We start from the raw sequence: 14401 nt of genomic DNA, 5'->3' as shown, positions 1-14401 counted from the left end.
CTCACAGCCAGCTGTGAGCAGCGCCCCTTGCCCCGGAGCTCAGCCATCCAGCCGGCTTCAGTCCACTTACTGCCAGGCTAATTATCTTTCCTCACTTTCATTTTTTAACCAAAGTGTCCCCATGAACAAAATTAAGCATCACACAGGCTTCTCTGACATAAATCCTGCCATCTTTAGCAACCACAGTTGCTACAGGAGAAGATGTGGGCTAATCCCTCTCTCTCTTCTAACCCAATGAGGTGGGGTTTTAACCCTGCCCACTGTGAAGGTGCCCAGTGGCTTTAATTGTCCCTGCTGGCCTGTGGGAAGGGCAGTGGTGCCATGCACAGTGCCCTTCCCCCCACCCTGCCAGCAGGACTGGCAGGTGGAAAATCCAGTGGGGTTTCTTACACAGGACCATACACAGTCCTTCACTTCTTGGAGATGCCCTTTGTCCCTCTGGCTCTGGTGTTTCCCACCCCGTGTGCCCCAAGAGAGGTGGGGTGCAAGGGCCCCACCACTTCCCTGCCCGTGGCCTCACCCCTGCAGGGCTCTTGGGTTTGCTGGGACATGGAGGACACTGTCCCTGGTGCAGGTGGCAGCCCCAGTGCAGCACTGCTGAGCCAGCCTGAGCTCCCAGAGCTGCACCTGAGCTCCTCCAGGGCCCTGGGCTGGGCTGTGCTCCCCACCCTGCCCTGCCCAGCCTCCTGCAGGGCCTGCCTGGGAGCTGAGAGACTGCTGTGAGAATCCACTGAGGAGCCAGCCAGGAAGAGGGGCTGCCTCTGATCTGGGCCTAAAAACTGAGCCCAAAGGTGTCCCTGAGGAGCAGAATCAAATTCTATATATACACACCAGGGGCTGAACTAAAAAACATTCAGAGGTCCCTCCCAACCTGAACTACTCCATGATTCTGTGATTTCTTGCTGTCTGTTTGTGTCCCTGCCCATCTTGTGCTGCCCATCACCATCTGCAGGCACTATGTGTTGGCTTTTCACCACCACCACCAGCCTGGAATAAGGGGAACAAATGAAATATGGTTCAAAAAGCAGCCTAAGCTCAAACCCAGCACAATTTCCTGACACCTACATTTTCCTGCTTCCCTCCTCCCCTAACAAAGGCTGGGATCTTGCTGGGAGAGGCTGCTGTGCTGCATCCGTGGCTGGGCAGCCCAAACCTGCCCCCCTGCACAGCCCTAGACAAGGACTGCTCATTCCCAGGCTCACAAGGGCTTTGCCAAACTCACACTGCAGCAGTTTTCCCCATCCCATGGCTATGTGAAGGAAAGGAAAAACAACTCTTCCCTTGAAACCATTTTCCCTTGAAAAGGGGCAGCAAAAAATCCTCTGGCACACTCTGGAGCCATTTATCACGGCTACAAATATACAAGGCAATTGCTGTAGAACTTGAGTTTGGCTGTGCAAAGGAAAAAAAATCCCACCCCATGCTTGTTGCAAATAATCACAGCACAAAAAAAAAGCCTTACAAGGCTGGGGCAGCCTCATAGATGAATTGCTTTTTAATCCCCAAAGCTCTGGTGATAAATCTTTTCCCTGGGAGCTCTGGAGACACGGTGTCACTCAGGGCATGCAGCAGCATGGGGGGAACAGCTCTGGGAGCTGAGCTGGCACGGGGGGCAGGAGGGCTCCTGCTCCAGGAGCAGGTGATTGGGCAGCAGCTGGCAGTGGGACAGAAGCTGCTGCAAGTCTGGGAGGACAGATGGGCAAGTTTTGGGGAACAGCTCTTCAGAAGCAAAGGGTTTGGAGAGGAGATGGTGGCAAGGAGCCCAACCTGACCACGTGCTCCATATTGCAGGGACAGAGAGATGCTTCTCCCTGCTCTGAGCAAAGACACAGAGCAATGGCATGCACACACTCCCTGCATCTCCTGGCCCCTCAATTTACCTCTACTCTGGCCCATCTGGGGTCCCTTGGGCTCTGAAATATTTACTGGATTCCCAGGCTGTGTTTTGGAATGCTCCTTCTGCCCAGCCATCCTGAAGCACCAGTCACTCCCCCAGGCCAGTTACAGGGGTGGGAGCAGTGGGAACAGCTTGCCCATCCTTTCCTTCCCCATCCCACAGGGCCCTTTGCTTCTAAATCACCTCCCTGGGAGGGATAATCCCTCTCATTTATACTGGGAAGGTGGCAGGGTCAGGCTGGCCCTAAGGGCTCAGGGCAGTGGGGAGCATTGTTCTCGAAGCTCCCTAATTCCCTTCTTAGGGGCTGCAGTGAGCCTGAGGCAGGAAGGACTCCTCAACCACTGCCTTCCCAGTGGTGGAGAGGTGTAAAATGCTCTTCATGAAACCATTCTCCCTGAGGAGATCAGTTCCTTCTTTATTAGGTTTCATGCATTCATTAATTACAGGATTAAAGGACTTGCCCAGCATCTCTTGGGAGCCCGGCTGGCATTGGTACCCAGGAAGTCATCAAAACCCAGCCAGGGGAGCAAATACATCTCCACCCAGGAATTGCCACCAGCCATGCTGCAGCTACATGTCTGACAAGGTTTGGGATGCTTTGCAGGGTGATCCTGGCCCAGCTGTGCACGTGGAGTGCATGGTGGGGCACCACCACCCAATATATCAGGGCTTGTTCTGCATATTCCCCTTGTGTGTCTCAGAGAGGAGAATTTGGGGACACCAAGGAGGATGGGGAGTCCCAGGTCAGGAGATGTCTGAATTTGGGGTCACCAAGGAGGGTGGGGAGTGCCAGGTTCTGGCAGCTGGGAACACAAGGCTGGGAAAAGACCAAGGCAGTGCCTCACCTTTGTGGCTGCTCTGAACCCCATCCCAGGTGTGCCACAACCAAGGATCCTGTAGAAAAGCCCTGGGAACACACACTCTGACACAGTCTGACACTGGCCAAGGCACTGGAGCTGCAGCTGTATCCCTGCACAGCCTGCCTGCTCAGGGACAGCAGGACAAATTTGCCCTCGTGCAGCACAAGGGATCCAAAACACACGGGCGTCTGTCACTGTGTTATAAAATACTATTGACTGCCTATTAAAAAGCCATTCCCTGGAGATGTGTGGCTGAGGAAGCAGCTGGGTGAAGTGAGACAGGGCAGTAATGGCCATCAAGGAGGCATCAGTCACATCCACCCACAGGGCTGCCAGGGTGCTGTGCCCTGCCAGGACCATCACCAACAGGAGAGAGACAGAAGATGAAACAGACAGATCTCAGTGCCCTCGGTCACACTGACCTCCTCCAGAGGCTGCAAGCAGTCAGCAGGACCCTGAAACATGAAGTTACTGCAGCCCAACACCCACCCTCACCCTGCAGCACCCACCAGGACCCCTCAAGGGCCAAGGAAGGGCTTTGCCCATGGCAGACCTGGCTGTGGGATGGGGAGCAGGGGAAGCCAGCTGCACTGCCTCTGAACTAGGCACTGGGTAGATGGGGCAGGAGAGAGTGTGTAAGCCCCAGACCCTGCCTCTTCTCAGCTGTGGTCCCATGCAATGTGCTTAGGAGGGGCTGGAAGCAGAGCAGCAGCTGGCACTGCTCTGCCTGGGCTTGCCCATCCAGTATTTCTGCTCAAGCAAGCCCCAGGCAAGCCCATGCTGACCAGAGGCATGGCCATGTGATGCTGAGCCAGGGGAGCCTCCAGAGCTGGCTGTGAGGGAGTTGGGGTTGAGCAAGTAGTGCACAACAAGAGCTCAAACTGCTTGGGTGGTCCCTCAGCTCCCATTTCAGATCCTCAATATTTCATCCTGCAGGAGCTGGTGTGCACAGGGAAGGCAGCAGCATTGATCTCAGGCAGGAAATCAATGGGTCCTTCCAGCCTGGGGAGCATGACCAGCCAGCCCACGCTCCCTGGCATTTTCGTGACATTTCCCAATCTGAGTGTCTGGGCAAGGACTGATGGCCACAGGTCCAGAGGCAGCTGTCCCTCTGCACAGGCCCCAGCCCCAGCTCAGCTGAGAGCTCAGAAAGGGTGCAGGTATCCCATTTGTACCCTCCCTGCCATGCCCTCAGTGTCCCTGGACCTGCAGACCCACAGAGCAGCAGAGCCCCAGGGAGATCGGGTGAAGCAGCCCTGGTGTCCATCACCCTGCACATGGCTCACCCACCACCCTGCCCAGGAGCATGGCCTGGGCTCAGTCCCATGCTGGGACCACAGCTGGGAGCTCAGGGACACAAGCAGGGCACAAATCAGGCCAGTGGCTTTTTTAATTCTCAGTGAGGCTCAGCCCATGCAGGGCAGGGATGGAGGAAGGCTCCCCACATTCCCCACAAGTTCAGGTGACCACGGTGGGCAGAGGAAGAAGAGATTGGCACCCAGCACATGCTGGTCAGAGAGGGGAGAGGGGAGCATATTCATGTGACACAGACAGTTATGGAGCTCTGCCTTGGCACTACAGACAGCCTGGAGATCCCTTTGTCCCATATTGTCCCCCCTGGACTCCATCTCTGGAGGGAGCAGCCGTGCTCCTTCCCTTGCCCTCAAAGGGTGGGAATGCAGGGCATGGAAAGGCTGGGAGCAAAGAGCTGTACCAGCACCCTGCAGCCAGGCACCAGCTGGCACCACTGAGGAGATGTGCCACAAAATCAGGGTTACACTGGTGCCAGACAGCTCTGAAGAGTCTCAAGGGGGAAGGCACCCACATACCATTTTTCCCCCATTAATGGGGTTTTTCCACAATCCCATGCAGACATCTGGGATCTCTGGCCAGGTGCAGGCACCTCTGGGGGCACCCATCCATCCCTGTGTCCCAAAACAGCCTGGGATGCCTAAGCCCCCATCTCCAATACCTGTGGGTTCACCCCACTGGGCCAGGAGGGATGGAATATTTTTAGGGACTGCTGACATGTCCCTGACAGAAGTCAGTGTCCCCACACCACAAGGGATGCCCAGGCCTGGTGCTGAGGATGCATTTCTGTGCATCCAGGGCACAGCGAGGTCACTGCCAGCATGTCCCTGGTGGGACAGCACAGAGAGGCAGGGACCCCCCTTGCTCCTGCCGTGCTCCCCACCACAGCCTGAGTGCCACAGTCAGATGGAAGCCAGCAGTGAGGAAAGCTGGCCCCAGAGTCCCTGTCCTCCCACTCTTCAGCAGAGGGACAGTGCGTGCCTGCTGGCCTGGCCCCCCTGCACGTCCTGCAGCTCGTACTCCTCGGCGTGGGCGAGGGGCAGCGCGCCGGGCGCGGGCTCGCACTCGGTGCTGCGGCTGGCGGTGCGGGTGACGCTGGGCGAGTGTCCCCAGGGCGGGCGGCGCCCAGGCCGGCACAGCGCCTCCCGGAACATCTCCCGGAAGCGGCTGGACATCAGGTTGTACAGGATGGGGTTGGCGGCCGAGCTCAGGTAGAAGAAGACGCCCGAGATGATGTGGACGTACTGGAACATGTGGAGCATGCTGCTGGTCCAGGTGGATACAAAACTCCAGACGAGGCGGTCGGTGTGGAAGGGAGCCCAGCAGATGCCAAACACCACCACCAGCACGACTGTGGGGAGACAAGGAGCTGGTGTTACTGGGGGCATGGGGATTGCCAACCCCACAGAGATCTCTAGCCCCTGGCCAAGCACTGCCCCATTTCAGATTTGGCCACAGCAGAGAAGCACGAGAGAGAGGAAGAAGAAGAGGGGAAAGGTCCCCTCAGTGCCTTCTGGACTTGTCATGGAAGGGCTGGAGGTCTGGACAGAATCTCCTCCCTCCATCTCCTGCCAGTGCTACTTCTGTGCTGCACTTCTCCATTCCCCACTGGCAGGCAGCTGGGCCTGTCACAGCCATGCAGCACAGCTGGGGAACTCACTCCCCAGTTAGCATCCAGCCTCCAGAAACCTGCCACCTTCACCAGCAAAGTCCAAGGAGCACAAGCTATTTGAGACTTTTCCTTGTGCTCTGGTTTTGATTTTGGTTGGTTTTTTTTGTTTTGTTTTGTTTTGTTTTGTAACCCAGTTCTGCTGATGGAAAGGAAAGGGTGTAGGTATGTACATGTACAGGTAGTCCTGGGGTCCTCTGCCATACCCATGCCACAATGCATCTCTGTGGCATGCAGGGCACGTCCCCCTTTGTCCCCAGCCCAGGAGCACTGGAAAGCAGAGTTACCCCTTGTCTGGGAGGTGGCAGAGAAGCAGCTCGGCCGTGCTGTTGGACTGGGCTGGGCAATCTGCCACGGCTGTGCTACCATGGGACTGGGAGCGTGTGGAGGAGCTACCCAAGGGCAGGCAGCTCCCACTCCTGGAAAGGGACCAGGGGCTCTGGGAACCATGGTGGAGAGGGAGCAAGAGTGAAGAGCAGTGGGAAAGAGGATGTTTCAATCAGCCTTGGGTCATTGTCCCATTAGAGTCACAGAGGCTGTGGGGCTGGGCAGAAGTGCTGCCCTTCTGGGAAACCCCACCACAGCCACCAGCATCTGAGGTCTGGGTGGAGGGATGGGGAGTGGGTTTCCCCATCCCAACCCACCTCCTTTCTCTTTCTCACCCTGTACTTCCCTCAAGGAGGGGATATAGTATAGATTGGAGGGAGCTGGGCAGTCCTTACTGCTGGACTAGAATCACCAGATCTGCCTTTGCCCCAGCACCCCACAAGCCAAACCCACAACTTTCCTTTGGGATGACCCAGCCATGGTGCTCTGGACTGCCCATGACTCAGTTTCCCCCCAGCACCCTCCCAATGCAGCCTTGGGAGGCAGTCCCTGGCTCTGCCCTGCCCAGACTCACACAGCATCTTTGTGACCTGCCTCCTCTTGACCTTCTTCTGCCCCTGGCGGCTGTGGCAGTTGCGGCTGCTGCCGTTCTTGGCTCCCAAGGTTTCCAGCATCTTTTCTTTCTTGAGCTGCAGCCCAATAAGAAGGTACAGGACACTGATGGTCCCCATGGGCAGGAAGAAGAAGAGGATGGTGGTGACCTGGATGATGAGATTGTAGGTCAAGCGTGGTTTCACCAGGGTGCAGATCTCTGAATCGGGCACCCGCCCCCGTCCTGGCACGTAGAGAGGCTGCAGCCCATGGAGGCTGGTGTTGGGGATGGAGCAGATGACTGACAAGACCCAGATGGTGACAATGACCCTCTTGGCGTGGTTCCTGGTCACCACGTACTTGGCTTTGAGCGGGTGCACCACAGCGATGTAGCGCTCCACGCTCAGGGCCGTGACGTTGAGGATGGAGGCAAAGCAGACAGCCTCGAAGAGCAGCGTCTTGAAGTAGCAGCCACTGGCCCCCAGCAGGAAGGGGTAATTGCTCCACATGTCATAGAGCTCCAGAGGCATCCCCAGCAGCAGCACCAGCAGGTCAGACACGGCCAGGCTGAACAGGTAGTAGTTGGTGGGTGTCCTCATGAAGCGGTGCCGCAGGATGACGATGCAGGTGAGCGTGTTGCCCACAGCCCCCACCAAGAAGATCAGCAGGTAAATGACACAGACTGGGACAAAGAAGTTGGACCGTCGAGGTCCCAGGTACTTATCCCGCAGCTGCTCCTCTGTCAGGTTGGCATCCTTAGGGTCGAAAAAGGTCTCTGGGTGAGTCCTGTTGCTGAGATCAGGGCTGATGGGCTCCACAGAGAAGTCTTGCTGAGGCAGGGGGAACTCGGAACTAGAGCAGTTGACATAGGGATTCATGGCTGTGGAGAGATGGAGAGGTTTGTGGGATGCTTTCCCAACTTCTCTGCTCCCCCTGCTCCCATTGTCCCTCTCCCCACTGGTGTCAGGGTGCTGATCACCAGGGCTCTGCACTCCCACACCCATCCTGCCCCAGACACCGCCTTTCCTTTGCAAAACCACACAAAACTTCCACCTAAACTCCCTCAGGCTTCCCAAGTGCTTCCTGCCCCATTTCCCATCCAAAAACACCCCTGGCAGCTCCCCAGTCCACCTCAGCCCCATTGCCCCATCAGGGGAATGCCAGCAGGGCTGTCCACTTTGCCTGCTCTGTAAGCAGAGCGGCATACAGCCCCAAAAATCTCTCCTGGCAGCAATTCTACCGGATATGTAGAAGGGCTGGCAGGGCAACCAATAAAACAGCCAGAGGGAAAATTGATTTTCCAACATGATAAAGACTTACGGCTAGTTGGGAAACTCCAGATGAACGCTGAGGTCCCACCACCCCTGCGCCGGACAGGGTCAGGGCTGGGGAGGGAACGTGGGAGGGGATGGAGACTTCACTGCCTTAAGAGGCAGGCAAACGAAATCCTGCCGCTGGTTTCCCCTCGGAGCTCAGCTCGGAGAAGCCGCCTGCCCGTATCCACCTTCTGCCTCTGGTCCGCTGTCAGCTGAGAGCCTGGGGGCTGTGCCAGGGGTTCCCTTCCCACCGCTGGCCAAAGAAATCGCGGTGCCGACACCCTGCCCCTGACAGGGGCTGGCTCCTTATCTGCAAGGCAGCGCTGCCCAAAAGCTGCCCTTCAGAGAGAGGAAATAACGTTAAGGTAATAAACTCCATCGACTCTGAGAGTCCCAGGGGAGGGCGGCACAGACGTCTCCTGCCCCTCCGGCAGCCGTCACAACGCCGGCATTTGTCATCGGCGTGGCCTCGCTGGTGAGTGAAGCATCGATCAGCCCCGGCACGGGAGCCTGTGCAGCGCCCGCTTGTCCGGGCTCATCCCGGGGACGTGCGGATGGACCCAGCGGCTTCCCGAGGTCTCCGACTTCCAGATGCGCCATCCCTGGGTCACCCGAATCACTGGCCCGTGGAGCCGGTGCCTCCAGCGACTCCCGGCACGCCTGGGTGCGAGGAAATTGCTGCGCTCGCAGCATCGCCCCGTGCTCCGCTCAGCGCCCTCCCCGTGCCCGGTGTCTGTCTGTCCTTTCCCTCCTGCCCTCCCCGTGCCCGGTGTCTGTCCCTTCCCGTCTGTCCTCCCTGAGCCCGGTGTCTGTCCGTCCGCTCCCGTTTGTCCATCCCGTGCCCGATGTGTCCGCTTCCGTCTGTCCTCCCCGTGCCCGGTGTCTGTCTGTCTGCTCCCGTCTGTCCATCCCGTGCCCGGTGTCTGTCCCTTCCCTCCTGTCCTCCCTGAGCCCGGTGTGTGTCCGCTCCCGCTGCCCTCCGTGCGGACACCCCCGTGCCAGGGAGCTCCAGACCCGCGCACACACGGACCTGTCGCGCACACACGGACCTGTCGCACACACACGGACCTGTCGCACACACACGGACCTGTCGCACACACACGGACCCACTCACGGTTCCTGAGCCCCAGGGACACGTGTCAAGGCTGCGTGTCACCGCTCCGCCCGCGGCTCCTCTCTCCTCCACGGGACGTGCTGGACGCGCTGGCCCGGTCCGAGCCCCGAGAAGCCCCCGGGCTCCCGCTCCGCCTGCGGGGTGGGGGCTCCGCGGCTCCGGCTCTCCAGCCCCAGCCCCGCAGCTGGGGAGGGGATGCGGGGAATGCGGGGTCGTTCCACTGGTGGCACTGCCGCCCCGCGGGACCGGGAGGCGCCCCTGGGCATAGGGACATGCACCGGCCCCTCCATCCCCCCGAGGGTGGCAGGGCACAGCTGGACCCGGTCCCCCCCAGGGGGGACATCCCGGGACTTGCCTCCTTCTGCCTGTCCCAGCACATCCCACCTGCTCAGAGGCTGAGCTGAAGGAGCCCCAGCAGGGCTCTCCCCCAGGGATCTGGAGAAGGAACCTGGAGAGCCCTGCCAGGAGAGCCCTTGCTGCCAGCCCCACACGGCTGAGCCCTGCACAGCGGCTGCACTGCCCTGCCTGGTGCTTGTGCCAGGATGTGAGGAGATCCCTGGATCTGGGGGCCTCCAGCACCAGGACACAGCCCCTGGGTCCTGCACGGCCCAGTGCTCCTCCTGATGCAGAGCACACAGCAGGTGGAGCAGCCCCGCTCCCTCCCCCTGACTTTGCTCAAAGAAATTCCAGAGCAGGTGAGGGATCACAGGACAAGGCCAGCAAAGCCCTGGGCTGGCCCTACCTCTGCTCCCTGCAGCACAAAAGCATCAATCAGAGGGGAGCTGGCAGAGCAAACACTCCAAAGGCACAGAGGGTCTGTGGCTGCTCTGAGCCTTGACTTTCCTCAGGAAACCATCTCTTCCCCCAGAGGAGAGGAACTGCTGAAGCCAAAGGCCTGGAGGGTAAATGAGTGTAAACAAGACATTACTCAAAGGAAGAAATCAACAAACTGGAAACAGTGTCTGAAACTGGGAGGGAGAGGGAGAAGAGTTGCTGCCTGCTTCTATGGAAGTGAGGAAATGAAACTTCATCCCCTCTGGGGATGGAGACACGGTAAAACAGGGTTATGGCACAGTGCTGGTGACAGCTGGGACAGGACACAGGGACAGCAGCAGGATGATGCTGGCAAGAGCTCAGCAGGGCTGTTTCTGCAGATGCCAGGATGGGTGACAATGCCAGGGAAGTGGTACATGTCAGGTCACAGCCCCTGGGTGGCAGAGCTACAAGCAGTAAGTGATGAGGCAGGGATTTCTTCCCCTGCCTCCAGACTGTGCACAGGCTGCTTTCCCTGGGGGATGCCTGAGGCAGGGAACAGATCTGTGCCAGTGCAGAGGCACAAGGAGCCTCAGCATGAGCCCACTTCAGGGATTACAGCATGGAAAGAAGCATTCTGCTCCCTTCCATTCCTCCTCTGTTTTCTGACTGCCCCGATGAGGACAGTGACACACAGCCAGCTCCCAGAGCACAGTGACACACAGCTCCCAGCACAGTCCCAGGTGCTGAGCACAGTCACACACAGCTCTGGGCACAGTGACACACAGCTCCCAGCACAGTCCCAGGTGCTGAGCACAGTCACACACAGCTCTGGGCACAGTGACACACAGCTTCCAGCACAGTCCCAGGTGCTCCCCGAGCTCTGGGCACTGTTACACAGCCACCTCCCCATCCTTGGGGCAGAGGCTGTTCCCTGCACACAGACACAATTCCTTCAACCCTCTTGTTCCTCATCTCTGTCCAGGCTTTGCCTCAAGGCAGCCCTTGGGGAGCCCCCTGAGCTCTGCTCTCTGTCCCTGTCCCTGCAGGAGCCCACATGTCCTGCACTCCCAGGAGGATGAGGGGATATCTGCAGTCACCAGCGTGTTTGGAGGTTGCTTGGATTGGAACAAAGCAGTGGAGACATTGCTGAGCTCTTGATAAACTTCAACATCTGCTTCTCTGAACCCTCCTTTCCTTCCTGAGGACAACAGGGATGTGGGAAGGAAGGTTTGCAAGGAGCAAGGACAAGACAAAGCTTGGTTCTCTCCAAAATGACCCACGAGTCCCTCCATCCCCACCAGGCTGCCAGATCCAGAATTCCAGGTGGTGGCAGATCTCTGCCCCGTTTGCAGCCCCAGTTTTTGTGGGACACCAGAATCACAGGACATTGGGATCCTTCTCCCTTTGCCTCCTCGTTTCCCTCATCACCCACATCAGCCTGTTGGAGCATCCCACACAACTGTGGCCCCAATAGCTGCTCCCACCCTGCCTGCTGTCATATCTCTCTGGGAAGAGTTGGCAGCTCTCAGGGACTGACTGCTTATCACTTCTTTCTCTTGGGTCTCCTTCTTCCTGCATCCCACCTCTAAGTCCTCACAAATCTAACAGTCCTTTAGAATGATCCATTCTCTGTTTTAATTTTCCGATAAACAAAACAACCAGGAGGTGACAACCCCTCTTCCTCTACTTCTCCCCCACTGCTGAAAAAAGGGTAAACTGCACTTTGGAGCTTGATCCTTCAGCCTATTCCTCTGATCAGGGATTTTATTATATTAACCCTGCCTGGGGAGGTGGCAGGGAGGATGGCCACCAAAAGCTGCACACCAAAACCTGCTCCTGCTCATGGTCTGCCACAGCCCAGCCCTGTCCATGGCCAGAGCACCTCTGGGTTAGGCTGGAAGAAGACAAGCAGGGCACCGTGAGGCTCCCTTTGTAAGCCCAGGGCAGAGCCTGCCCCTGCTGGCACCAGGGGGTTAAAGCTGCCACACAGGAGCTGAGCAAGGCCCAGCTCTGCAGCTGTGCCAGGAGAATCAAGAAGCCAAAAGAGAAAGCAAACCTCAGTTTCAGAGCTCCAGAGGCACAGCCCTAATAACCCACTGCACCCACTGGTGGCTCCTTTCCAGAGGGCATCACCCAGTGATTGCAGGGCAGCCTTGTGGAGCTGTCTGTGCTCCATCCACATTTCTTCCTGCACTTTGCAGATTTAATTAACACCCTCTGGCTCTGAACACAAAAAGCCACCAAGCCACACAGTAACATTGCATCCAAGAGGGAAACTGAGCCACAGACAGTCCCTCATCCCCTCCATGCTCTCCTGAAGCAGGCAAGAGCCCCCTGGGTTGCATTCTGAGCCACAGAAGGAAGCAGAGGAGCAGCCCCTTCCCAGGGAAGTGCTGCAGCAAAATTTCCAGGGCAGGGATAGCCAGCACAGACAGAACAGGGTCGTGAAGCTTTTGGGCAAGAATGAGCCCCCTCCCCTTGGAGAGAAAGCAAATCTTTTGGCCATGAGGATGTAAAAGGGGCTTTTCTCTCTGCTGGAAGCTGCCAATCAAAGCTGCCCCTCTTTGGTCACCTGCAGATGACAAGCCTAGAGGATGCACTTCAGAGAGCAGGAGGAAGCTTTTTTTAGACCTCAAGGCCAGGAAAGGCCACACAGACCCACAGAGCATCAAACAGGCCCAGATATGGGTAATTTTGCATAGACAGGTTAATGGGGTGGCCTTTTCAAAGCAGCCCTGCTGTTTTACCCATCAGAGCCCACCCACCCATCCTTGTCTGTGTGGGACACCCTCCCGTAATAATGTTTTAGCCATCACTCTCCTGTGCATCTCCACTCACTAACTCTCCAGAGGCCTTTTTCACTGTGTCACAGCTGTGCCCAGTCCCAAAAATCTCACCTCAGCATTTTTGCCTTCTCTTCCCCTCTCACACAGCCTAAGCAGTGACATCTTAACCTCTCACAATAGTGGCAGTTTTTTCTAGATCTCCAAATCCCTTTTTCTGAGCTGGTCAAAAACTGGCCAGCACCTTTTCCAGAGTGCAGGCATCTGGGAAAGGAACAGCAGGGAGCTTTTGCTCCCCTGGGACAGCAGCCCTGGGCTGGTGCCCTGCTCACAGCCTGGCATTTCTCCCTGCAAGGTCTGCACCCAGAGCCCCACAGATCATCTGAGGGATGGGGAGGGACGTTTCTCCTCTACCCCTAACGAGACTGAAAGAAGGAAAGAAAAAAGAAAATAGAGACCATTTCAATATTCGCTGGGATGAAAGCAATCAGCCCTCTGAGGAACGGCAAAATTGGCCTCTGCTCCACAGCTGATGTCCCCTGGGTTTGCAGAGGGGACAGGGGAGGCAGGCATGCTATTAGCAGGTATTCAGGCTCCATGGCAACCATAGTTTGCTAATCAGGGCCGGCACAGGCTTGAAGTGCTTTTTCACCTGGCAGGAGCACCGGGCTTTGGCCATTAGGCTGCGTTAGCCAGGGCTGCTGCCTTGGCCGTGTCCCTGGGCACTGATGGAATTGGATGGGGGCTGGCTGCAGGCCAAGGATCTGCACAGTTCCAGCTCTGTGCCCTCCATTCAGCACCAGGTTGGGACCATGTTTCTTTACCGAGGTCAGAATGAATCACCCAAGATCAAAACAGGGTCAGATTATTTCACCCCAAGCTGTGGATGTGTCTGTTATAACACATTGTTTTCCTGTCTCCCCCTCTTTTGGCTCCTGCTTGATGCTGCTCCATGGCACCATGCAGGGTCATCAGAGGTGGCAGAGCCAAGGCTGGGATTGCCACCAGTGGTGGAGGTGGCATTTTGTGCCTGGAGGTGACAGATGCAGTGCAAGGAGGGGGTGTCTTGTGGGCCTTGGTCCCGCACTACAGGCAGAGCCACCACCACATTTTCCTTAATCTGAAAAAGCCAAGCCTGGGGAGGATGAGAGGTGGCCCAGGGCAGGTCCCAGGGCTGCAGCACAGTGCTGTGCCAGCCCCAGGAGCAGCAGCAAGCTGTGATGGAAATCCCTCAGCCTGGCTGAGATCTCATGTCAGAGCTGTGGCACTCTCAGCCAAAGCTGCCCTGCTGTCCCTCAGCAGCACAGCCAAGCCAGGGGACCCCCAAAGGAGCATTTTGCCAGCTGAAATCATCCTGGCCAACACATAATGAGCTTGGGACCACCTCATCTACAGCAAGTACATCTCCAAAATATATTTAAATGGAGCCTGGGTCTAGAGCATTTTACCAGGAACCAAGAAGTCACTTCATGGCTTTATTTGCTACTTTCCAAGTCTCCTCCTTTTTGAGTTATCAAACCTGTGTAACGACATGGCACAGCACAGGGATGGCCTCTCTCCCCTGCCCTTGGTTCAGAGCCTCTTGGCACTCACAGGGTGATTTATGGTGGCCCCCAGGCCTCCCAGGATTGATTGCCAGAATTTGTTACATCTCCCACTGGGCCATGGGAGATATTCATTCCCTGCCCATGCACAGCTCTCAGCACCCAGTTCACATCTGTAAGTGTGCCTGGGAAGAGGCTTTCAGCTGGAAGGAAAAACAGCTGCTCAAGCCCTG

At 57.3% G+C, this 14401-nt stretch overlaps 1 protein-coding gene across 1 annotated transcript; it reads right to left on the bottom strand.

The window, feature by feature from the left end:
* Positions 1–5027: 5027 nt before the first annotated feature.
* NMUR1 (neuromedin U receptor 1) lies at positions 5028–8149 on the bottom strand. Its single transcript, XM_059479654.1, has 3 exons — positions 7976–8149; positions 6639–7535; positions 5028–5419 (listed from the first exon to the last, which is right to left on the bottom strand). The coding sequence occupies exons 2-3, from the start codon at positions 7531–7533 to the stop codon at positions 5028–5030; spliced, it is 1287 nt and encodes a 428-aa protein (XP_059335637.1). The 5' UTR covers positions 7534–7535; positions 7976–8149.
* Positions 8150–14401: the final 6252 nt, after the last annotated feature.

This window comes from Ammospiza nelsoni, chromosome 10 (assembly GCF_027579445.1).
Source record: "Ammospiza nelsoni isolate bAmmNel1 chromosome 10, bAmmNel1.pri, whole genome shotgun sequence".
NCBI lineage: Eukaryota > Metazoa > Chordata > Aves > Passeriformes > Passerellidae > Ammospiza > Ammospiza nelsoni.
The sequence above is the reverse complement of the archived record's forward strand: the minus strand, read 5'-3'. Positions and strand labels throughout refer to the sequence as shown.